Genomic DNA, 25,565 nt, shown 5'->3' with positions numbered 1-25,565 from the left:
ATTTTAAGTCGTTGGGCAGCTAGACAAGCCCAAGAAATGATTACCACCATGGAGAGGAGAAACCGGGAGTCTAAATTGATGGCTCTTGCAGGTTTACATCCTGTTTCCATGCTTGATTATTATTTTCTTAGGGAATCTCAGTCCCCTTCTTTGCGGAGGCAAGAGACTGTCGAAAGGCTAAGCTCTAGGGCTTCTTCTATTTTCCAAATGTGGGTAGAATTGGAGGATGAACATGCGTTAAACCGTGCTAGAGAGGGGGTTAGGGAAAGACTGAGGCATGAGAGAAGTGTTGATAGCAATACTGATGTCTCAACAATGGCTTATTAGGAAACATACCAGAAGAACTTAGCAACTTTATTGAAATTCAAGTCTTGTTGGATTTGAGCAGCAACAATATTTCTGGTCCAATCCCACAAGATCTTGTCAAACTGATAAACTTGGAAACCCTCAATCTTTCACATAACCATCTCTCGGGGAAGGTCCCATCGTCATTCTCAAATATGGTATTTGACTCAAATAAAAAAAATAAACGGTATATGGTGAATTATTAATTTACCACAAACGACACACTGACGACAGTTGTCATTAATGGTATTCTGTGCTAACGGACGTAAACTCAATGGTATATGGTGAATTAGAACATTTTGTATGGTATATGGTGAATTTCGAAAAAACTCAGTGGTATATCATGAAATATCCGTAATTTTTTATATAATTTTAATTATATATATCTTAATATATAAATAATTAAAATAATATATTAAAATGTTTAAAAAGTCAAATATAATAAGTACTAATAATTGAAAGGAGGTACTATTGGTCTTGGTCAAGCCACAACTATAGTCTATAATGTGATACTCACTTTATCGATATTATCTTAATTGTCACGCCAATTACAACGCCAAGTAGATTAAATATTGACCACGGGTTGACACCATTTATGATCATATTCATCCATAATTGATTTTATTAAATTATTTTAATTCCATTTTCGACAAATAGTATTCTTTGTTAATTATATTATTACAGACATCTTTTTTGTGTTTATACATGTTATGAATGGTAGTATACTAATGTGATTATAAATGATAGTATACTAATGTGTGACTTGAGTGCACATTAAAGGGTTGAATTCATGTGTGTGACTCTTGAGTTGTGGAATCCAAAAGGGTGTAATAAGGTGAAGAGTATTCATGGGAATTATTGGTGTTAATGAAGATTAAGGTGAAGAGTCTCATGTGTGTGACTCTTGAGATAATGCCTTTTCAAGTTCTTAGAGTTATTTCATAGTATTCATTACCCTAAATTAACTTTGTATTTATGTGAGCCATTCATCTTCAAGTACCTAGCACTATAAATAGGGCTCTCATACCTACACTTCAAGTATGCAAAACACATCAAACACAACCCTTAAGCCAAACACATAGCCTATTGTTGTTATCTCTATCTCAATTGTAATTCTTCATATTGAAGTGTTGTTTGTATTCATTTGATATAATATAAACATAAACTACACACCACGGAGGACGTAGCCATCATTGGGTGAACCTCCTTAAATCTTTGTGTCCTTGTTTGTTACTTTGTCAAACTTAATTTTGCTCATTGTTGTTTGTTCTTAACATCGTAAGTATTTGGCGATCGTTTTCAATACACTTTTCATTTTTTTCTTCTAGTCTACTTTTTGTATAGAGAGTATTTTTTTTTAATAATTTAAACTAACTTAATTAAAATTATTTTATAATAAGACGAATTCATTAAAAAAAAAAATGAGTGTTTGAACAAATAAATTACATTTTCTCTTTACCCTTGCAGTTCCGTTCGCTCCTTTCCTTCCCATACCTGTCTTTTCTCATTTAATGTGCAATAGAAACATACATAGTGTTACTGCGTTAGCCCGTTGATTAAAAAATAAATAAAAGGGGTAGATTTGAAAAAAAAAATAATCAATATTCCCTTCTTCATAAATCGTTATTTGGGTTTAAAAATTGAAGCGATTCAATCATCTGAATTCTTTCATCTAATTAGTCACTCTCAAAATAGAGAATCGGTAGAGATTGAAAACTGAGAATGGAGAAAATACAAAATTTGAGGTATTTTTGCTGCGATGTTAAGCTGAGATTGAAATATAATGGAAGCATTGCATCCAAGATCGGTGAAAATGGGAGTGAACTGGTGACTCAAATTATAAATAAGATGGATATTATTGAAGCTCTTATTGGTCAGGCCGAGTCACAACTTCTAATACCTGGTGGACTCGTCGAGAATAAGGCTCTAGAACGAGTTAACAATGCCATCAAACGAGTCGAAACCTTCCTTGAACGTAAGTCATCTTTTATCTTCCTATGGCTATTTAATTATTTACAGGCATCTTAATTTACTTCCTCCCTCCTTAAATACGTCACATTAGGATTATACTATTAATTGTTCAAACTTATCGTTAATGTGTAGAAAATACAGTGAAGTTAGACTTTGTTTGAATCGTCTAATTGCACATTTTTATAATATTTAATTTTTATAATTTTTAGATAATCTAGTTTAATATATAAATGATTAAAATAATATATTAAATTGGGTAAAAAATTTAATGTAACAAGTATACACGAAACCTGCCCTCTTGCTTATTGTAAAACAGCTAGTATCTTTTTTGTGAGACTTTCTCAAGCTCAACTTATTAAAGATTAATGCATATATTTTGTATTTTTAATGCATTTTTATATTATCTTTAGTGCTTATTTTCGTATCACCTACTTTTAATATTTAAATGTCTATTTTTATTATTTTTAATGCCTACATCTACATATAATATTTTACCAAAATATATAATGGACCGATCTAATTTTACAAAAATTTGTGTTCGTAAAATGTCTTGTCCGGTTGTCCCATAAAGCTTGTAACTCATCTCATTGCAAACTTTAACACATGAGCTACCAAATTTGAATTAGTTTTTATAGTACTACCTAATGAGTTGCTATGTCACTTAGCAGTTAACAAATTACATTTTAAATTTTTTCAAATTTTTAAATGGTTAAAATAAAATATACTGAGTCACTAGGCGGTTTATTTTTTATTTCATTTTTTAAAGTTTAGAATAATAATAAATCACCAAGTACTTGACATGTTTCATAAACTACTATATAGCTTAGCGGTTTATATTAAAAAATAAAAAAATAATACTCTTTCCTATTTATGTTAAGTGTCTTATTTTCTTATTTGGTTAAATCATCCTAAATGTCACATTTCATTTCTATTTTGGGTATGTTACCTTTAGTAATTTACCTCTACTAAATTTAGCTTTTTAACACCTTTACACCTATTAACCCCACTTTACCCTTATAAAAATTAAAAAACACTATATTTTTTTCTTTCACACGTGGTTCTATTTGACCACTAAAAAAATGGTGAAAAGTCAAATGAGACAATTGGGTGAATAGGAGGGAGGCGTATTTGTCCTACGATGACAATACCCAAAGAATTATTTTCTCTTTGAATCACAAGGTGAATTAAGTTTCTTCGATGCATTATTTTAGGTAAATATTTATATTAGTGAAATAATTTCTCCGTTTCTATTTAATGTCACTATTAGGAATATTCACGAGAATTACGAAATTTAAATCTTTTACATTGTTGAGATATTGTTTTATTGAATAATAAAGTTAATGAAGTAAAACCGAAGACGATAAGCATTAAAAAATGTAAAAATAAAGTTATCGAAAAAATATGGGGACCGCAAACATTTTATAAAATGTTAAAATGTAATTACGGGAAACATGTGGCCGCGGTGGCGGACCTAAGATTCGAAACATGGGGTTGCGAGTTTAATAAAAACGTACTATTAACAAGTAAAGCATAACTTGTAAGACAACTTCATAAATAAAGTATAACGAAGACAAACTCAACATATCATTTCTTGATTTTTGATTTTTATAAGGCATACTAAATTCATGTGATCACCTAGCCCTCAAGTGCGCAATCTTTGTCCATGTGTTCATCTACAATAAGAAAGCAAATAAATTGAGGTTAAAAAATACACAGTTCACAAATATGTCCCAAAATAACTAAGAGTCATTCAAACTTAATTTTTACCATTACAAAAGGCCATTTCGACGAGGTTTCATATTTTTAAATTGTCTAGCAATATCTTTTTTTAGTATGTTTTTTAATAAATCTCGCTCCATATAAGTGACTAAATTATCATTTAGAAACTCATCACCCATGCTATTACGAAGTTTATTCTTAGATAATTTTCATTGCAAAAAAAATCTTTCAACAAATGTTGTCGCCATTGGAAGAGTCAGCACTAATTTCAAAAGGAGATACACCATCACATGTATTAAACGGTTCTTCAATTCAACAAGTTTCATAGAAAGCTCATTCAGATTCTTTATGCCCCAAAATCTTTCGTCACTGAACATCACAAATGAAATTTTCAAGTTGATACTCAAAGTTCAATAAATCATTACTTGAAAATTCATTAGGATAAATTGAGCAAGTCGCAACAACTTCTTCGAATCAAAAGCAGCAAATTTGTTTTTTGGGTGAAAGCATGAAATGCAAATAAGCATTTCCTTACTTATCTCATCAATTCGATCATCTAATTCCAACATAATTTGATCAATCAAGCTAAGAAACACCCCTACTCGAAAGTGTTGGTCATTAGTTTTTTAGACTTGTCATCAACAAATGAGACAAAATAGCGGTAACCTCCCATACCTTCTACTCTAGATGGCCCCCAGCAGTTTGAACGGTGAATGGATATATCGAGCACTTTTGTGATGTGAGCACCCCTGCTAAACTTTAACCTGTGTTTCTTCCCCATCACACAATGCTCACAAAATTCGAGGTTGGCAATCTTGACACCGAATAGAATACCCTTTTTGGACAACAGCTGCATCCCCTTCTCATCCATATGACCAAGACCAAGCCTCATGTGCCAATCTTGATCATCTCCTGATGAGTCACTGATGCGTAAACCGCAAAGTGTAACACCCTCAAAGACATAAAGGGTGTTCTTTTTGATACCCTCAAGTACTCAAACATAACCCTTGTAGATAGACAGCTCCCCATCCGAAAACACACCTTTGTAATCCAAATCATCCAAGATACTTAATGAAATCAATTTCTTCCCCCATCGCAAGAAAATGTTGCATGCTAGTTAGAGTCAACCTTCGCCCATCAGGTGTTCTCAATCTCATGGACCCAATATTAGTTTCCTTACAAGTAGCATTGTTACTAGCTATAACCTTACCCCATTGCAAGCTTCATAAGTATCGAACCAGTTTCGACGTGGACTCATATGGAACGAACACCCCGAATCTACCCACCTATTAGACAGATCACCAGACCTAGCAGAACTGACTAATGCTAAGTTTTCTTCTAAATTGTAGCTCTCTTTCGGTTCTCCTCAAATGTTGCAACTTGGGACTTGTTCTTCCTTCAAGATAGTTAGCCCTAAAATGACCCTGTTCTTTACAAGAATAATTAGTCTTTTTTAAAGTATTACCAATCCCAGACCTATCCGTATCGTTACCGACGCTCAACCCAGTATTATTGCCCTTGTTAAACCCTTTTTTCTTTTTAGAACTCTTCCCGGACGTAACAAACAACCCACTACCGCTAACAAACAACACCCAATCATCAATATAAAAGTTTACCAACATTGCCATGTTCCTAAGTATTCACTTGAAAATTTTGACATTGCTAGTTTATATTTAATGAACAAGAACATGAAACAAGTATAAACAATAGAAGTAATATACTCACATTACTAGTTTTAATGAACAGTGAAAAAAGGAACAATAACTCAAATTACTTCAATTAGGTCAAATACAAGGAGGGTGTTTTTTTTTTGGCAAAATATTTTCTTTTCATATATTCACTTTTTCTACACTTTTCCCCTTTTAAACAGAGAAAACACACAACAAGGAGGAGGGTGTTAAAATTGCAGAGGAGCTATCACAGTTGATGAATTGGGTGCCTTTGGTTATTGAGGAAGAAGGAAGTTGGAGAAAAGATGATAAATACAATATTTTACAGAAGCTTAGTGAACAAAATGACGATCATGTATCAGTAATTCCTATTTTTGGTATGCCTGGGACAGGAAAAACAGCTTTAGCTCATCATATTTATCACAGCAGGCGTATTGATACTCATTTCGATGTAAGACATTGTGTTAACATGTCTGACAAATTTGATGAAGGTCCGAGTAAATTATTGGATCATGTCTTTAGACATCGAACTTCTGACAGTGAAATAATCAAGAAGTTCCATGATTTAGTTGATCGGAAAAAATATTTGCTTATATTAGATGATGTAACACAACCAGATCTTAGGGTTGTATTGGATGAGTTATTGGGAAAGGTTGGCCGTGGAACCAAAGTTGTCTTAACTACATCCCAGGAAAATATACTTGGTCCTTTGCAATTGCATAAGGATGCCATTTATAAGTTGAAAGCCTTATCTGAGGACGACTCTTGGACTTTGTTTAAAGGCATAGCGTTCAGCAAAGAAGATCAAGCGAGTAATCAAGTTTTTTCTGAAATTGGTTTAGAAATCTGTAAGAAGTATGCTCACATACCCCGGCTTTTGGAAAACATAGCCGCCTTTCTCTCTTGTAAAAAAGAAAAGGAATGGTGTTATTTTCACGAAAATGTGTTGGGAAGCATACAGGATCCATTGGACTGTATTCTTTTAAGGGTAAACTTCAGAAGCTACAAAGACCTGTCTTTAAACAATCGACAATGTTTGAGTTTGTGTTCGTTGTTTCCTGAGGATTATGAATTTCATAAGGATGACCTTACTCATCTTTGGGCTGCCTTAAACTTTTTAACTGAAGAGGAAAAGCAGGAGGAATTGGTTGGTTATTCGTCGTTCATGGTGTTGCACAAATTTGGGTATCTCTTGGAACAAAGAAAAAGTGATAGCGATGAGGATACGATTAGCTACAAGATTGATCCATTAGTGAAAGAGTTCCTCATGGATGTAGTGAATCATGATGAATTCCATTCTGGGAATGAAAAACCAGAGAAAATTGAAGGTATGAAGCATTTAAGTTTTATCGTTGACTCTAAATGGACTGCTCCGCCATGGCTGTCAGATGTTTCACAGTTGCAGTCTCTTCTTTTTCTGCCAAGTAAATCTCGAGAGTTTGCATCAATTCCAGATCTTTCTCAAGAGTTATCAACTTTGAAGCATTTACATGTGTTGGATTTGGCTGCTGCATATTGTGCAAACCTTGGAGATTTCTTGGATGATATGCAAGAGCTAAAATACCTCCGCGTTGGTGTCTCTGTTGCATCACTTCCTGAAGGCGTCACTAAACTGACGAAGCTGTGCACATTGGATCTCCGGCCTTCTAACATATTGGTATTACCCACAAGGTTTCACAAATTGACGCAATTGAGGCACTTGTATACCGGGGATAGATTGATCGATTTGCCTCCTAAATTTGCGGAATTGACTTCTCTCCAAAAGTTAGATGTGTTCAAAGTGGGAGAAAATAATAAATTAGAAGCACTAAATAAATTGAATGGTCTTGTTGGGAAGCTAAAAATCCGTTACTTGAAGTATACCCAAGACCAAGATACATTGAAGGGTATCACTAAAACCTTGAGGAACCTTTACCTATCTAATCTATCCGTGGTATGGTCATCTGCAAATGTGAGTCATTATATGAAACCCCCTCATGATGTTGAAAGGTTTGTAGATCCCTTTCGGAAAAACGAGCAGCTTTTTCAAGACTTGAGCTCCCTCCATGGCCTTGTTTCTATACGTATCGAGCCTTGCAGCTGGTGCAAACATCTTCCAGCTTTCAGTTCATTGCCTCATCTTAGGTCCCTTCAACTTTGGGGTCTTAATGAGTTGGAATACATAGAGATCCGGGGGAATGATGGAGATACGCCATCTACAGAACATTACTTCCCATCCTTGGAGTATCTGATGTTGGCTAACTTGCCAAAATTGAAGGGATGGTCACGTGAGGACCATAAACATCTTGTTTTTCCTCGTCTTCTTCAACTAAGAGTAATTGGCTGCCCAAACTTGAAGGGGTTTCCTCATATGCAAAGGCTCGAATCTATAGAGGTACATAACATCCTAGCAGTGCTGCTGAAACAGATGCTGTCGTATCAGGAATCGCTTTCAAGTTCTTCAACTTTGAAGACATTGATAATTGTATCAGTTCGTGGATTGCATTCTCTCTCTATCAATCTATCTGCCTTACAATCCTTGACTATCAGGCAATGCTTAACGTTAACAAACTTGGTTATTGAACCTCCATCAATCCTCAAGCTGCTTGAAGTTTGTGAATGTGCAAGCTTACATATTAGTGGTGCACCGAAACATCTTTCTTGCCTAGAAAAATTGGGAATCATAAGGTCAAACTTGGGGGATATGAACCAGGACGATGATCATGACGCTGGGGATGCTTGGCAAGGCCTCCAGAGACTCCGGCATTTGAAATTAATTGACATACCCGACTTGGAGTCAATACCGAACAGCATTGGTAGCCTAACAACACTAGAGGGTCTATGTTTGCAATCAATTTCTAAAGTGAAAGCCCTTCCGGATTGGCTTGGCGACCTTACTCGACTTCAACGGCTCACCATCAAAAGCCTTCCCCTTTTAACGACACTTCCTGAAACACTTGGTCAGCTCTCTTCTTTAAAGCAACTTGAGGTTCAATGTTGCCCAAAGCTGAAACAACTTCCCAACTCATTTGCTAATCTCATGTCTTTGGAACAACTGGATATTCGCGAATGTCCAAAGCTGGTGAAAAGATGCCAACAGTCTGATGGCGAGGATTGGTCTGTTATTCAGCATGTTCCTGAAGTATTCAAAATATGATGACGTTCTTCAATGAGGTACACGTTTTGTTTCTCTTTTCTATGGTTTCTAAGCAATGTTTGAAAATATGGTGAGTATTAAACATGCTGTATTCAAAATATAAACAATATCTATGGATGTTATAAATGATCAAATCTGCTCATCCTCAAAACCCAGGGGCCAGGCTGCTGAACTACTTGAATATAATTTCACAGATAAACTGGCCTTTCAATTTTCATTATGTGCATTGGGCTGGGTTTGTTAGAGTATATAATATATCCTGGGGCCTCAACCATCAGCTTAAGCTTTTGATTGAGGCTTCTGAATATGTTATATACTCTAACACTGGCTTTTGATACCATGTCAAGAAACCAACTCAACCAAAAGTTTAAGCAGAAGGTTGAGGCCCTATGATGTGTTATATACTCTAACAGTGTTCAATTCGTACTCACTTCTTCTGGTTGTACCAGGACGGGGATGTCTTCTCCTACCACTAGCAGCCTAAGAAGAAATCTTCGGAACTAGTATTTACCTTGAGTAGTTCTGATTCATGTTGCAAGGACACCGCTACATTGGCTCAGAGTCCGGTTGGAGTAGCAGTTGCACCAGCAGTGCTCATCGTGAGATACATCTACAAAGCTCACAATCGTATGACAAGTATACACCATTATTTTATCCTATTAAGTACTATCTGTATGATATAGTAACACCATACTCCTACATTTTCCTATTTTGTCCGTCCTACTGAGATTACTACATTTTCATTTTCAAAATTGACCACACACACCCTCACTTTTGTACCTTCTGCACATTTTAATTTTGTCTTATTATCTTCAAAACCGAACCAAAATTTTGTGTTATGTGATGCTCAAGTGTAGCAATCTCATCACGATAGAAGAGTATATGTGAAGTTATTGCTCATAATATTAGCCATGACCTAACCCATCTTGGATTGTTGTATGAACTATGTAAAGAAAGATTCTGTACACTATTTTGGATAAATTTGCTTGGTCAAATATCTTGTATAGATTTGCTTATTCTGGGTTTCTGATTAATGTGGTTTATGCAAGTATATTGTAATTATTAATTAATGATGTTAAGTAGACAATGGCTTTATGGCATGATCTTTATTTGTTGCAAGTTTTATATGAAGGATAAGCTTGTCTTGCTACTTGTGATTCATTTGCATTATTTTTTTTCAGTCTTATGGATTTTGCACAAATTTTATTTTTTGACTATGATTTACGTTTTTTTTTTTTTTTTTTTCATCTACACATTTAATTTAACTTGGTTTTAATTCTCATTCACATATTTTTCTCATTTGTCCTTTAAGATGTGTCGTTATATTTCATTTGGACATTAATTTATATGCTTCTTGAATAATTTTCTCTCTAACTTCATTTTCCTCTGTAATATTTTTCTTTCTCATTTTCATCTTCTTTGATTTATGAAATTTATCTTTTCTTAGAGATTCATCTACTCACTAACTTGAAATTTAAAATTTCTAAATCTTTCAGCAATAATTGAAAGAAAAACATCATTCTTGCTTTTGTTGAGTTGATTATGAAATATAATAAACAAAAAAGAAAATTGTATTGATTCTTCCTATGTCAATTAAATTAATTTTTCAAAAAGTTAAATAAATCTAGCATAAATTAATAAAACATCATCAAATAGTTTTCTTATTATATCTTCTCATATTGATTTCTTCAAATCCTGGCGCCTCACTCCTTGCATGTAAATAAAAATTGTGCGAATATAAATGTCAAGTTACATTTTATATTGTCTACGTCACTTTTCTGATGATTGACCTAAGCCATTATATTTGAGGTGTATGGGTTGAGTTACTTTGAGGTTTTTTTGTCGGTTTTTCTTCTTAGAGCGTGCATTGCTACTTGCTACTGGTGGGAACTCCATTTGAAGTTGTGTCATGGTCACCCTCAATTGATGGGGCTTGATCAACAATTAACTCATGTAGAAGCGACCTCATTGCCAGCCCTATCTTCGGAGTTACCTATATCCTCCTCCATCTCCATATTGTAATCTTCATCATCATTTTTATGCTCAATCTTCACATTTTCCTTCTCAAGAACTATATTATTTCTAAAAGGCTTCATCGTAGAGGTGTACTTGAATGACAATGAATAAAACTATATTAGCACTTTTTATTTTTATGTTTGAAATAATTTTCCACTCTTTCCATAGGATAGTTTTTGTAATTTGTACCATGTTATATTCATTCATTTATTGAATTTTTATGTCTCTTATGAGTTTAGGATCATAATTTTGATTTAATAGTGAATGTTGATTTATTGATGAAAATCTTCGTAATGTCAAGAAACATAAAAGTATCAATTCATATTAGCAAAAAATTATATCTGATCAAATCTAAATAAAATTTACATCGGATTGAAAGCTCATTATTAAAAGTTATAATCAACAATTATGTGAAAACTATAATGAGTTTTCATTTCTTTTCTTACTATTTTGTTTCCATTACACTTACCGAACACCTCTAAATTGTGTCAAAGTCACAAAAGAAAACATGGAATTGTAACTATCTTAGGAAAGCAAATAGCAATACAATAGGTGATACTAAACATAAAAATTAAATATACAACACATAAAGATATATGATAGACAAGATAGTCATACTATTTGAAACATCAAAGGACATGCCTTGAAGGAGCTGACAGTTTTGTGAAGGCACACCAAGCACCATCATACCCATGTATATGAATTAGTATTAATGCATTTCTGAGCCGTCATTGTTATTAGTGACTCCCACCTACACGAGATTTGAAGGGTTAAATATATACATGATTTCATTCTTGTTATCATAGTGTATAAATAAGGTAGCATCGTATTGAACCGGTCGCATTGTAACGGTTTTCAAAACAATTAAACCGATATTTCCCGCATTTTAATTGTTTTAAACAAAACCGTATTTTTGGCTATATCAAGGGGTATATATTCAGCCATTACAATAACAGCAGCATTTACGTTACCGTATCTTCGTTCCATCACCGTAATTGCGATCGTTTCCACATTTTTAACTCATGACAACTTATTGACAAGTTATTTCTGTTAGTAATAACTATTTGTGAAATGAACCACTTCTTTTAGATATTTATTAATGTTAACGTTTTTGCCTCAGTCGGAGAGTAAGTACCACTTTTAAAAAGTTGTCAAAAAACGCTTTATTTATATTTAATTAATGTTGAAGAATAAAGATTGATTCAGAGCTCACCTTTGTCACTTCAATTCCGATGGACAGAAGATAATAAGTAGCTTTTCCAAAAAGTTTGACAACATTGTCAGTTAGTTGGAAGGGTGAAGAAAAATGGGTAACATTACTACAAGAAGTTGCCGATCCAAATGGTCCATATCCTGTTGGCCGCAAATTGGTGTGTATCGTCAGGGAAGCGATCAATGGATCAGTTGCTGAATGATGAGTGTAATACCCATGTTTTCCACTTATTCGTGTTATGTATTCATTTCTCTTCAGTATTATCTACAAAAAACAAAGAATTATTAATGGATCTACTCCAACTCTTCTTAAAAACAAAACTTTTATAAATTTATTATTTTTATCGCTTTTACCCACGTCACTAATTGCGATGAATTATAGTCGATTTTAATCTATTTTTAAACCATTTTAAGCGAATTGCAAATTCAAAAGGCGAACTAACTGACGAATCATATTTCACAGCTCTTACCATTTAATATACTAATAATCAATTTAAGTTCAAATGAGTTGTTAGTTTATTTCTATTGTAGTTATTGGTTTGGTGCTCCAAATTATTGAAATTTAGAAATTGAAATTGGTGAATCTTTTTTTTTTCTCGTAGCTATTTAGTGTTTGTGTTTCCATTTTAGTTTTGTATTCTTTTTCCAAGGTAATATCAAACATGTGAGAAATCAAAGTTAATCAATAGAATTTATCTATTTCAATTTTGAATTTTTCTTTTTGATAGGGGTAGTGATCTAGACTTTAGTTTAAAAGATGTGCCTCGTTTTGCACCTTGAGTTTAGGCTTGGCTAAGGTAAGGCAAAGCTCACTCCGTTTTGCGCCTTGAGTTTAGACTTGGCTAAGGTGAGGCAAAGCTCACTCCAAGAGGCGTGCGTTTTGTGCATCTTGATGTGCTTCGCACCTATATTTTTAAAAAATAAATAAAACTCAAAACCCAAATCCACTTAAATTGAAGTTCGAGAAATTATTACTTAAAAAAAAGAAGAGAAGCAAGTTAAGACCCAAAAAATAAATTTGAGTATTCTTCATATTTTCATTATAATAGTCTTGTGCTAAATTAGTGTTGACCAATATGATAATGAATATTTTCAAACTTGTTGATATTGTAATATAACTATCGTAGTGTTTTAAGTATTATATACTTCGTTTTAAAATTGCATTTTAAAGTATTTAGTAAAAAAGTGTCAGGCCAACAAAAAACTCTCATCTTCGCCCTGTGCTTTGTGCTTAAGCTCTAAGAATCTTTTACACATTGTGCTTTTAAAATTTAAGATTTTACGACCCGTTTGGTTAATAGTAATAAAGGTGGTAATGAGAATGATTTATAGTGTAAAAATTTCATCAAAAATTCCATATCATTCCAATGGTAATGAAACTTAGATCACAAAAAAGTTTTTTTGTTACAAATTTTCATTTCCACCTAATACCACCTATTCCAATAATATGGATTGGAATGTGTTTTATGAAGAAAATGAGATAATTGAAGTTGGACAAGCACGATCATCAAGGTAGCCAAGATATTTTTCAACCAAAATTATTTCATTCCAATTACCACCGTTTATTACAACCTACCAAATGAACTGTTAGAATATTATATCTCAAAATAGGCAAAAGAGATTAAATCCGTGTTGTAAAAAGTGAAAACTAAATTGCTGGTATTAGCGCGTTCCAAAAAAATCCTCAACCAATAAGCTAACCTATTATTTTTATTTGATCATATTTAAATCAGAGGTTGGCGGAGAAATTAGTAATAAAGTATGAAACAAATTGAACATTTAGAAAAAAATTATAGTGGTAGGGTTACCCTCTTAAAGTCTCCACCAAAACCGCCGAAATATTGAGTGGAAGAAGTAGCACCAAGAGCATCAAGTTTAGCGAAGCCAATACCATCAACAATCCATCCATGGCGGATCACAATTTCTTTAATCGACTCGCATACTCCAAGCTCGTAACTCCAATTGGATTCAAACGCAGAACCGTATGGCCCATATTTCTCCGTTGCCTGCAGCACAAACCAAAATCTTCAACAAAAAGAACAAATTCTAAGTGAATGTGATATTAATCGTAAACTTAAAACTTAATCTTAGGGCAAAATCAGACAAGCATAAAATGTTAAAATCATACCATTTGCTATTTTGTATTGTGTGTATTTTGGCTTTTCGCTTTTTTTTTTAAGATGAACTTTTTGCTATTCAGTATCGAATTTTGACTGAGTTTCAATGAATATATACCTTAATTACATATACTAGTGCTAATACACCTTTAAAAAGCACCCAAGATTCATAATCATTGGAATTGCAAATAAATCTAAAATTTCCTTTTTAAATTGATATATGTTATTATGAATAGCAATTTCAAAGAGACACAAGTAGAAATAAAATTAAATTGGACTTAAATCTGATTATACATACTTCGATTTTACCGAATAAAATTTGGAATTTTTTTTTCACCTCAGCCTAAGACTTAGACTTGGATTTCATGTTTTTAACTTTGCTCGGACTTCGATTCTCCAACCTCAAATTATGACATCTTTTTAAATAAATATATTTTTTTTACAATGTGTAAATTCATAAGAAGAATAATTTTTAAATAAATATTACCTCCATTCCAATGACAAGGGGACATTTGCTTTTTCAAACATTATCCAATGTACTTATTCAATGCTTAATATCTCTTATTATATACAACGAAATATTATAAAAAGTGAATATTAATAATTTTTGCATTGAGATTAATCAAAAAGATCTCACTTGACTATATTTTAATTTTTTGATTAAAAATAAAATATAAATTAAAAATAATAAGTAAATAGTATCAAAAAGCAATTTTTTTTTAAGTATGCAGAAGGGAGGGAGTAGCATTTTGTGAATTCTTTTTAAAATATAGTTAGTGAGCTTTTGTGAGTGATTGTTAAAACTCAATATATATAGTTTGTACATTGAAATTTCGAACGTTCAAATAGATTTTAAGTACGATATTCTAAAGTGGATCAATTTTCGGATCTTGTGTGAGCTCATATTAAATATCTCGTCAATTTGATTATACATAATACTAGGGGTGTTCAAAATCAAATATCAGATCGATCCGAATATCCGATATTTTGGATAGTCAAAATTACTATTCGGTTCTCGTCTGAAAAAACCGAATACCCGAAATCCGGATATTCGGTTTAATCTGGATCGGATACCGAATTTTCGATTTTCATTTTTTTTAAAACAATTGTACATTTTTTTTACATACCTATTTAAGCTTACTTAGCTTTTTTTTCTTTAATGAAGCCTATTTTTTAAACAATTTAAAAAAAAAGAAGCTTGTTTTTTAAACTTAGAATACAAATCATTTTGGAAATATAATTGGATTTTCAAAAGTTTAAATTAATTAACAATAAATTAGTTATACAATTTAGTTATGATTGAGAACCGTACATATTAATAAATTTAACAACCAAAACAAAAAAAAGTTATGAAATTTTTTTATATATTTTAAAAATAAAAAATAATAAAATAATAAAAAAATAGAAAACCAAATATCCAGATACTCGGTTGTGCCAATATGTTGATCCGATTTGGATCTAGTTAAAAAATCGGATACCCGGTTTGAATTATCCGGTTTTCAAAAACCGAATAATTTATCTGGTTTTTTCTAATTGGATACCAGATATTCCAGATCGTATAATTCGAATCGGATATTTTTGAACACCCCTACATAATACTCCATCTACTAATTCAGAAAAATTATCTCATTTGAATTTTTGACACTATTCATCAATCACTTTTAATTTATATTTTATTCTTAATTTAAATGTTAAATATACTCATATGGGATCTTGTTTAATTCATCTTGATACAAATTTTATTAATATCAATTTTTATAATTTTAAATTATGCACCATTAAAAATATATAGGATTCATTGGTGCATTGAATTGACTGTAATGTCAAATGAGACAATTGGGTAAATTGGTAGGAATATAATGTTTGGATAGTCATTGATTAAAATTTTATTAAAGTTTAGTATGTGGTTACAGGGTTGTCATTCCGTTCAACCTTTAATTAAAATTTGTCAATCCTTTCAACCTTTAATTAAAATTATTTACATGATTAATCTAATCATAAATTCTTATATAAGACGGTCTCATCATGAAACGTGTCTCATACTTAAATTAAATAGTTCAATAATAGAAACTTTTAACATTGTGGACCTTTTGTATGGACTCGTCTTATGATGAGACGGTCTCATACAAAAAGGGCTATAATCTAATTAACTCGATCAACTACAACTATATGACCTACTCTTTAATTAATTGACCTAACTTGACGAGAAATTTGGACCCTTTTATTAGCCCAAAGTGAAGGCTTGGGGCTTGAAACTCTGTCCGGAATACCAAAAAGTCAGACCCTCATATTAGCCAAAAGTGATATTTTGGGCATAATTATTCTAAGTATGGAACTTTGTCCGAACTATCGAAAAGTAGGACCCCCTTATTAGCCCAAAGTAAAGAATTGGGGCTAAATTATTCTAAGTATAGAACTCTATCCGAACTATCGAAAAGTAGAACCTCCTTGTTAGCCCAAATTGAAGACTTGAGGCTAAATAATTCTAAGTATGGAACATTGTCCGAGTCATTGAAGAGTGGGACCTTTCTTATTAGCCCAAAGTGAAGACTCGAGGCTAAGTATATATGAAACTCTATCCTAGCCATTGAAGAGCCAAGCTCCTTATTAGCTCGAAAGTGAAGACTTGGGGCTAAATTATCCCAAGTGCAGAACTCAGTCTGAATCAAGGAAAAGTTGAACCTCCTTATTAGCATACGGTGAAGATTTAGGGCTAATTTATTCTGCGTATGGTATTATATTTGAACTATTGAAGAGTCAAACCCCCTGAAAATTCGGGGCTACAATTCTTTGAGATCTTGTTTGAAAATTCAGGTATTCGAGACATATAATCGAGGTATCTTTTTTGAGACGTTACCTCTGTCATAATATGTACTTTTTCATTCCGCATATAGACTGATGTCCTTACTCGATGAATCCGGTGTCTTTCACTCTTCGTGTGGGGCTAATGTTGAGAAATAAAATTTCATCTATTTGATTACCCTAATGAAGTTACAAATTTACCCTTCAATTAAAAGTCAACTTTAATGGGATGACTATTTTTCAGTCAATTATTTGACCAATTGCCTGTGATTTACATAACTTCCCGCCATCTATGAATCAAAAACCCTAACTATCCACCTATCATAAACTACTCACCTCTATCAGAAATTACCCGCTAAAGTTACTCCCTAATAACTATATCTCACTATTTTCGAACTGACTTAAGCATTGGAAGAGTTTTTTGATAAATCACTAACCTCCTAGACAAGTCTTTCTTTATAGTTGTAATCTCTTAATTAAACTTTTTAACTGTCGTTTCCTGTTAAAAAATTAAATATTTTATTTTTTTTGTTTCATGTTTCTTATAGAAACAATAACAATGACACAATCTGAATTTTTTCTTTAGAAATAGTAAATTATTTTATAATGAAGTGATAAAAATACAATAATTAAAGCCGATCCATCTAAATCTGGTCCAATAGGTACTAGTTTGGCCGGTGTGATCCGAATAATGTAGAAATACTTGTTACTGGTTGGCAATTTTCATTTCAACTACAAATGTCAAATTTAATACTTTTTTTTATTTGTTCAAATTTAATACATGAAATAGAAATGCAGATGAGACAAAGGCATCCAAAGTAAAATAAATTCAAGCACATGAAACATGGGTGTTCCACATGCATGACACTTTCATACTTTTTTTTTAATTTTGGGCCAAAATAATTAGAAATATCAGATTCAAGAACATCTCGTCGTTAAATTCGTCTTATATATGCGTTGAATTGTCTAATTAAATTAATTTAAACATCTACTTTCATAATACTCAACTTAGTTGTTTAATTTTTAGCATGATGTTATTTTGAAAATTAAAATTTATACTTTAGATATTATGATAAAACAATCTGTTTATAGACATGTATCTAGAGCTGTTCAAAACAAACCCGACCCGAAAATCCGACCCGGAATCGAAATTATCCGACCCGAAAAAAAATGTTAATTTTTTATGTTTACCGAACCGGAATTATCCGAACCGATACTGCACTCGAAGCGTTTGATAACCGAAAAGGGCAAAATCGAACTCGAACTGCATCAATAATATTACTTAGAATAAGTAATGTATCAATTGAGTAATATATTCATCAATTAGTTATATATATATACACACATGTAATATGATGCAACATTGCAAACTAATTAAGGGAGCATCAATAATATTACTTGCTTCATATTAATAATCAATTTCAATCTTAAATTTTGTTGTAACATATGTATTTTCTTAGTATTTTAAAATTTTAAAATTTATCATAAAATAAATTAAATATTATTAATTAAAATTTATTTAAAAAGATAATAAGTAATTTTGACAACCGTTAATACATTACCTTTACACAATTTTATTATAAACCAAATTAAATTCCCTTGTTTCATCATTTAATCATTTCAAATCAAAAAAAAAACAACAAAAAAAAAGACTCCCTTTGTTTCATTAGAAAATTCAAGTGATATCATCTACACAATGTTTCAGGTTATGTCTATTAAAAGGCGATGTGGGATAGCATGTATGAAACATTTCAATTCATGGGTGAATTGCAACACATCCGATCCCACATCCTAAAATGAAAGATGGGAAGCTCCTACTTTCTTATAAATAGTCTCATGTGATTTCCAATGGTTTTGCTTAAGTGTTCCTATTGGCTATCTTCTTACTTTAGAAGGTTGGGCTATATGGGCATAGTATAGAATAGTGCGTAGGGAGGTTTGGGTTTTTAGGGTCGGATGAGGGGTTAGGATTAGTATAGAAGGCTTTAGAGCCATAAGGGAGGGGGACTAACTTAGGGTAGGATGGGATAGGGTAGGGGCTTAGAATAGAAGGTATATGTTTAGGTTAGGATAGTGCCTAGGGAAGGGTTAGGGTAGGATAGGATAGGGGCTTAAGGTAGGGTATGATAGGCTAGGTAGGATATGGCCTAGGGGAGGTTAGGGTAGGGTAGGATAGGATAGGGGCTTAAGGTAGATAGGATAGGGGCTTGGGATAGGGTAGGGGTTTAGGGTGGGGTAGGATAGGATAGGGGTTTAGGCTAGGGTAGGATAGAATAGGGGTTTAGGGTAGGATAGGATAGGGGTTTAGGGTAGGGTAGGATAGGGTAGGGGTTTAGGGTCGGGTAGGATAGGGTAGGGGTTTAGGGTGGGGTAGGATAGGATAGGAATTTAGGGTAGATTAGGATAGGGGTTTAGGGTAGGGTAGGATAGAATAGGGGTAATTGTAGGTTAGTGGGGTAGGATAGTAAAAATGTTACACACATGAATTGTGTTGGTCTAAATTGATGGTTTTGAAATTTTCTCGAGTTTTTGTGTTAATTCTTATGGTCTTCAATGTGATATTATATTTTATCGATCATTTCACTCTCTTATGTCCAAACAACATTAAACCAATCAATCCCTCAATCTACCTTTAAGAATGAGACAGCTAGAATTGAGTGGCAAAATGAAAAATATAGAAGAATCACCAATGCAACCAATGGCTTCAATATAACATAATAATCCACACAAAATAGGCAAATACCCAGATCACTAATCATGCATCAAATTCTCAACTAGTACAAATGGCTTCAAATTTGACGTGTCATACTAATAAAGATCTATAATCTATATAGTACAAAATACCAAAAACACAAATCATGGTCATTTCGAAAATATTACAGCTTATATGCTAGTCTATACTCAAGAAATCAAGCACAAAACACACAACCAATTAATAAAACAACCACAAACTTTGAAACACATGGCACCTATAAACATCTGAATATAAAAACAAAGGATATGAAGCAGACACACCAAGAAGATCAATATATACAAACGTTATCATTTCTGATAACCATCAAAAGTATAAGAACTACAGACGGGTCACAAAAAAAAACATGAATACGAAGAGTGTAGCAGCTATTAAAAAACATAAAATTATAAGATAATGCAAACTCACAACCAAGACTACAATATATACCTGTCAGCTTTGTCAAAACCAAACCTAGCACCAAAATAAAATGCAACAGATAGCAACCACGCATCACTGTGAACAGCAACCAAAGCTAGCCAATCTTTCTCTTGCATTCCATTCCTTGCAAAGTTAATGCCTAAGGCAGGCTCTGGAAGCTCTGGAGGCACCTCCTCAGCAGGAAGGTTGACTTCCCAATGTTCACTAGGGAGCCCATATAAGCAAAGATTTTCTTTCTCTGTCGAGCAGAAAACACATATTTAGGTCATCAACTCAAAAAAAGAGAAACGTGGTGAACAAAGGAATACATATACAAAAAACAAGTACCGAAAGGTAAACAATGTATCCCAGAGTAAAAGAGGGTCATATTACAAGGACAAATTGACCTAAAATACGAAGTGGGCAAATAAATTAACTACGTGTATGCACTATGCACCATGCATCATGCAATTTTTTGAAATGCTCTCATAATTGATCTTAAAAGATGTTCATCACAAACAAAGACGCAAAAACTCCGTAGAAATTCCCAAATTAAAGCCCAAATCAATTGTATAATAGTAATAGAATTCAACAAGAACTTCTAAGATTTTTAAAGTCGTGAAAATCCCTAAGGCGCTAAAGATCCAAAAAGGCTAGGCTTTAGGCACCATGCAAAGGCACTAGCATGGGGGGCAAAAAACCAATAAATTCAAAAACCCAAAAATAAACAAAAATAAGAGAAATAAATAAAAAAGAGAAATCATGCCATGTAGATGGTTTCTTCTAAGGCCAAGGCCATAATACCATATATTAAAACTTAAGATATAAAAAATACTTATTGTTTTATTTTAAAAAATTATGAAATTTAAACAGAAAGAAATAATACAGAGTCTCAGCCAAGGGAATGTAGACTGTAGACATTAGTACAAGGTCCACAAGCTACTTGTTATAACAGTGACTCACAAAAGGAGGCAAGGAAGGCATTGAACAACATCAAAATTCAAACACTAGTATAATCGACAAACTCTAGTAGAGCACAGAAACCACTGTTTCAACAGACATCGGCATGCTGAAAAAGAATGATCAAGTCCTATCCTATGAGCTTAGTTTTAAAAAATGCACCTCACTTTGCACATTGGGTTGTAGTTATATGTTGTTTGATATGAAAATATAAGAAAAACACTTAATTGATCATAAAAAAGGAATTTGTTACTTGACATAAATGGATGGTAACACAGTAAGGGTATCCATTACCCTGAAGAAAGGAATTGGGTTAACCTAATATCATACCAAACAAATATGTGGAGTAATGGTAATTGAATCCTCAGTATTAAAAAGTTCATACCAAACACCCGCTTAATGTTTTATTTGTTTTATACACTCTATCCAATGCGCTTATTCAATTCTTAATATTTCTAATTGTGCGTAATTAAAAATTATGAAAAGTTGATATAAATAATCCTTGCATTGAGATGAATCAAACAAGATCCCACTTGACTATGTTTTAACTTATAGATTAATAATAAAATACAAATTAAGAGTAAGAGATGAATAATGTCCAAAAAGCAAATGGGACATTTCTTTTTACCAAGTTGTTGCCCCTTGAAGGATGTTGATAATTAATTTATATATTGCTTAATTTTATTTTACAATTTTTTTTCAATGTATAAAAAAAAAATAGTCAACTGAAATTTTATTTAATTCTTTCTAATATATATTTTTATAATATCAACTTATTATAATTTTTTGTTATAATACTTGAGAATATTTAATGCCAAAAGAGTCTATTGTATGTAGTCATCAAAAAACAGTGGAAATTATTACTTTCTCTGTTTCAAAATTACTTAGAAATATTGTACAATTCATTTGTTACTCTTAATCTGTGATTAGTTTTTAATCTATAAATTAAAAAAATAGTCAAGTGAGATGTTGTTTGATTCGTCTGTTATATGATTCGTCTCGATGAAATAAATTTACATAGATATACTCCCTAGTCCCTCCAATTTACTATTAGCATCTCATTTGTTTTATGCACTTTATTCAATAAACTTATTCAATTCTTAATATCTCTAATTGTACATAATTAAAAATTATGAAAAATTTATATGAATAATCTTTAGATTGATCAAATAAAATCCCACTTGACTGAATTTTAATTTATAAATTAATAATAAAATAAAAATTAAGAGTAAGAGATAAATAGTGTCCAAAAAGCAAATAGAACACCGACCGAGTCACATATAATTAAATTATTTGACATAGTAGTACGTTATAAGTCATAAACATTGGATAAGAGCTTTGATCTACAGAAAGCTAAAAGATTAAGCAAGTGAAAGTGAGAAACTGAGAACCCTATAAGTGTTGAAATGGATGAATCAAGGAAAGAAGATATAGCATCAAGATTAGTACAGGAGAAATCCCAGAAAAATACATCCTTCAAAATGAATTTATACTTCCTGCCATTGATGCTTCCCCAACTTTATGGAATCAATCTTTATTCATTGATTTTTCTCCTCTTTCTGTCTATTAAAAGGCAATGTGGGATAGCATGTATGAAACATTTCAATTCATGGGTGAATTGCAACACATCCGATCCCACATCCTAAAATGAAAGATGGGAAGCTCCTACTTTCTTATAAATAGTCTCATGTGAAATCCAATGGTTTTGCTTAAGTGTTCCCATTGGCTATCTTCTTACTTTAGAAGGTTGGGCTATATGGGCATAGTATAGAATAGTGCGTAGGGAGGTTTGGGTTTCTAGGGTCGGGTGAGGGGTTAGGATTAGGATAGAAGGCTTTAGAGCCATAAGGGAGGGGGACTAACTTAGGGTAGGATAGGATAGGGTAGGGGCTTAGAATAGAAAGTATATGTTTAGGTTAGGATAGTGATAGGATAGGGGTTTAGGGTAGGGTAGGATAGTATAGGGGTTTAGGGTAGGGTAGGATAGAATAGGGGTTTAGGGTAGGATAGGGTAGGGATTTAGGATAGGATAGGGGTTTAGGGTGGGGTAGGATAGGGTAGGGGTTTAAGGTGGGGTAGGATAGGATAGGGGTTTAGGGTAGGGTAGGATAGGGGTAATTGTAGGTTAGTGGGGTAGGATAGTAAAAATGTTACACACATGAATTGTGTTGGTCTAAATTGATGGTTTTGAAATTTTCTCGAGTTTTTGTGTTAATTCTTATGGTCTTCAATGTGATATTATATTTTATCGATCATTTCACTCTCTTATGTCCAAACAACATTAAACCAATCAATCCCTCAATCTACCTTTAAGAATGAGACAGCTAGAATTGAGTGGCAAAATGAAAAATATAGAAGAATCACCAATGCAACCAATGGCTTCAATATAACATAATAATCCACACAAAATAGGCAAATACCCAGATCACTAATCATGCATCAAATTCTCAACTAGTACAAATGGCTTCAAATTTGACGTGTCATACTAATAAAGATCTATAATCTATATAGTACAAAATACCAAAAACACAAATCATGGTCATTTCGAAAATATTACAGCTTATATGCTAGTCTATACTCAAGAAATCAAGCACAAAACACACAACCAATTAATAAAACAACCACAAACTTTGAAACACATGGCACCTATAAACATCTGAATATAAAAACAAAGGATATGAAGCAGACACACCAAGAAGATCAATATATACAAACGTTATCATTTCTGATAACCATCAAAAGTATAAGAACTACAGACGGGTCACAAAAAAAAACATGAATACGAAGAGTGTAGCAGCTATTAAAAAACATAAAATTATAAGATAATGCAAACTCACAACCAAGACTACAATATATACCTGTCAGCTTTGTCAAAACCAAACCTAGCACCAAAATAAAATGCAACAGATAGCAACCACGCATCACTGTGAACAGCAACCAAAGCTAGCCAATCTTTCTCTTGCATTCCATTCCTTGCAAAGTTAATGCCTAAGGCAGGCTCTGGAAGCTCTGGAGGCACCTCCTCAGCAGGAAGGTTGACTTCCCAATGTTCACTAGGGAGCCCATATAAGCAAAGATTTTCTTTCTCTGTCGAGCAGAAAACACATATTTAGGTCATCAACTCAAAAAAAGAGAAACGTGGTGAACAAAGGAATACATATACAAAAAACAAGTACCGAAAGGTAAACAATGTATCCCAGAGTAAAAGAGGGTCATATTACAAGGACAAATTGACCTAAAATACGAAGTGGGCAAATAAATTAACTACGTGTATGCACTATGCACCATGCATCATGCAATTTTTTGAAATGCTCTCATAATTGATCTTAAAAGATGTTCATCACAAACAAAGACGCAAAAACTCCGTAGAAATTCCCAAATTAAAGCCCAAATCAATTGTATAATAGTAATAGAATTCAACAAGAACTTCTAAGATTTTTAAAGTCGTGAAAATCCCTAAGGCGCTAAAGATCCAAAAAGGCTAGGCTTTAGGCACCATGCAAAGGCACTAGCATGGGGGGCAAAAAACCAATAAATTCAAAAACCCAAAAATAAACAAAAATAAGAGAAATAAATAAAAAAGAGAAATCATGCCATGTAGATGGTTTCTTCTAAGGCCAAGGCCATAATACCATATATTAAAACTTAAGATATAAAAAATACTTATTGTTTTATTTTAAAAAATTATGAAATTTAAACAGAAAGAAATAATACAGAGTCTCAGCCAAGGGAATGTAGACTGTAGACATTAGTACAAGGTCCACAAGCTACTTGTTATAACAGTGACTCACAAAAGGAGGCAAGGAAGGCATTGAACAACATCAAAATTCAAACACTAGTATAATCGACAAACTCTAGTAGAGCACAGAAACCACTGTTTCAACAGACATCGGCATGCTGAAAAAGAATGATCAAGTCCTATCCTATGAGCTTAGTTTTAAAAAATGCACCTCACTTTGCACATTGGGTTGTAGTTATATGTTGTTTGATATGAAAATATAAGAAAAACACTTAATTGATCATAAAAAAGGAATTTGTTACTTGACATAAATGGATGGTAACACAGTAAGGGTATCCATTACCCTGAAGAAAGGAATTGGGTTAACCTAATATCATACCAAACAAATATGTGGAGTAATGGTAATTGAATCCTCAGTATTAAAAAGTTCATACCAAACACCCGCTTAATGTTTTATTTGTTTTATACACTCTATCCAATGCGCTTATTCAATTCTTAATATTTCTAATTGTGCGTAATTAAAAATTATGAAAAGTTGATATAAATAATCCTTGCATTGAGATGAATCAAACAAGATCCCACTTGACTATGTTTTAACTTATAGATTAATAATAAAATACAAATTAAGAGTAAGAGATGAATAATGTCCAAAAAGCAAATGGGACATTTCTTTTTACCAAGTTGTTGCCCCTTGAAGGATGTTGATAATTAATTTATATATTGCTTA

At 32.7% G+C, this 25,565-nt stretch overlaps 2 protein-coding genes across 2 annotated transcripts; one reads left to right on the top strand and one right to left on the bottom strand.

Annotated features, from left to right (window-relative positions):
* Positions 1–1,816: 1,816 nt before the first annotated feature.
* Positions 1,817–9,993, top strand: LOC130798214 (putative disease resistance protein RGA3). Its single transcript, XM_057661104.1, has 3 exons — positions 1,817–2,320; positions 5,906–8,858; positions 9,291–9,993. The coding sequence occupies exons 1-2, from the start codon at positions 2,068–2,070 to the stop codon at positions 8,839–8,841; spliced, it is 3,189 nt and encodes a 1,062-aa protein (XP_057517087.1). The 5' UTR covers positions 1,817–2,067; the 3' UTR covers positions 8,842–8,858; positions 9,291–9,993.
* Positions 9,994–11,229: 1,236 nt separating this feature from the next.
* LOC130797934 (uncharacterized) lies at positions 11,230–14,329 on the bottom strand. Its single transcript, XM_057660731.1, has 4 exons — positions 14,198–14,329; positions 13,878–14,075; positions 12,071–12,334; positions 11,230–11,608 (listed from the first exon to the last, which is right to left on the bottom strand). Exons 1-4 carry the CDS (start codon positions 14,198–14,200, stop codon positions 11,567–11,569), a joined length of 507 nt encoding a protein of 168 aa, XP_057516714.1. The 5' UTR covers positions 14,201–14,329; the 3' UTR covers positions 11,230–11,566.
* Between the last annotated feature and the right edge of the window lie 11,236 nt (positions 14,330–25,565).

This window comes from Amaranthus tricolor, chromosome 13 (genome assembly GCF_026212465.1).
Source record: "Amaranthus tricolor cultivar Red isolate AtriRed21 chromosome 13, ASM2621246v1, whole genome shotgun sequence".
NCBI classification, from domain to species: Eukaryota; Viridiplantae; Streptophyta; class Magnoliopsida; order Caryophyllales; family Amaranthaceae; genus Amaranthus; species Amaranthus tricolor.
The sequence above is the reverse complement of the archived record's forward strand: the minus strand, read 5'-3'. Positions and strand labels throughout refer to the sequence as shown.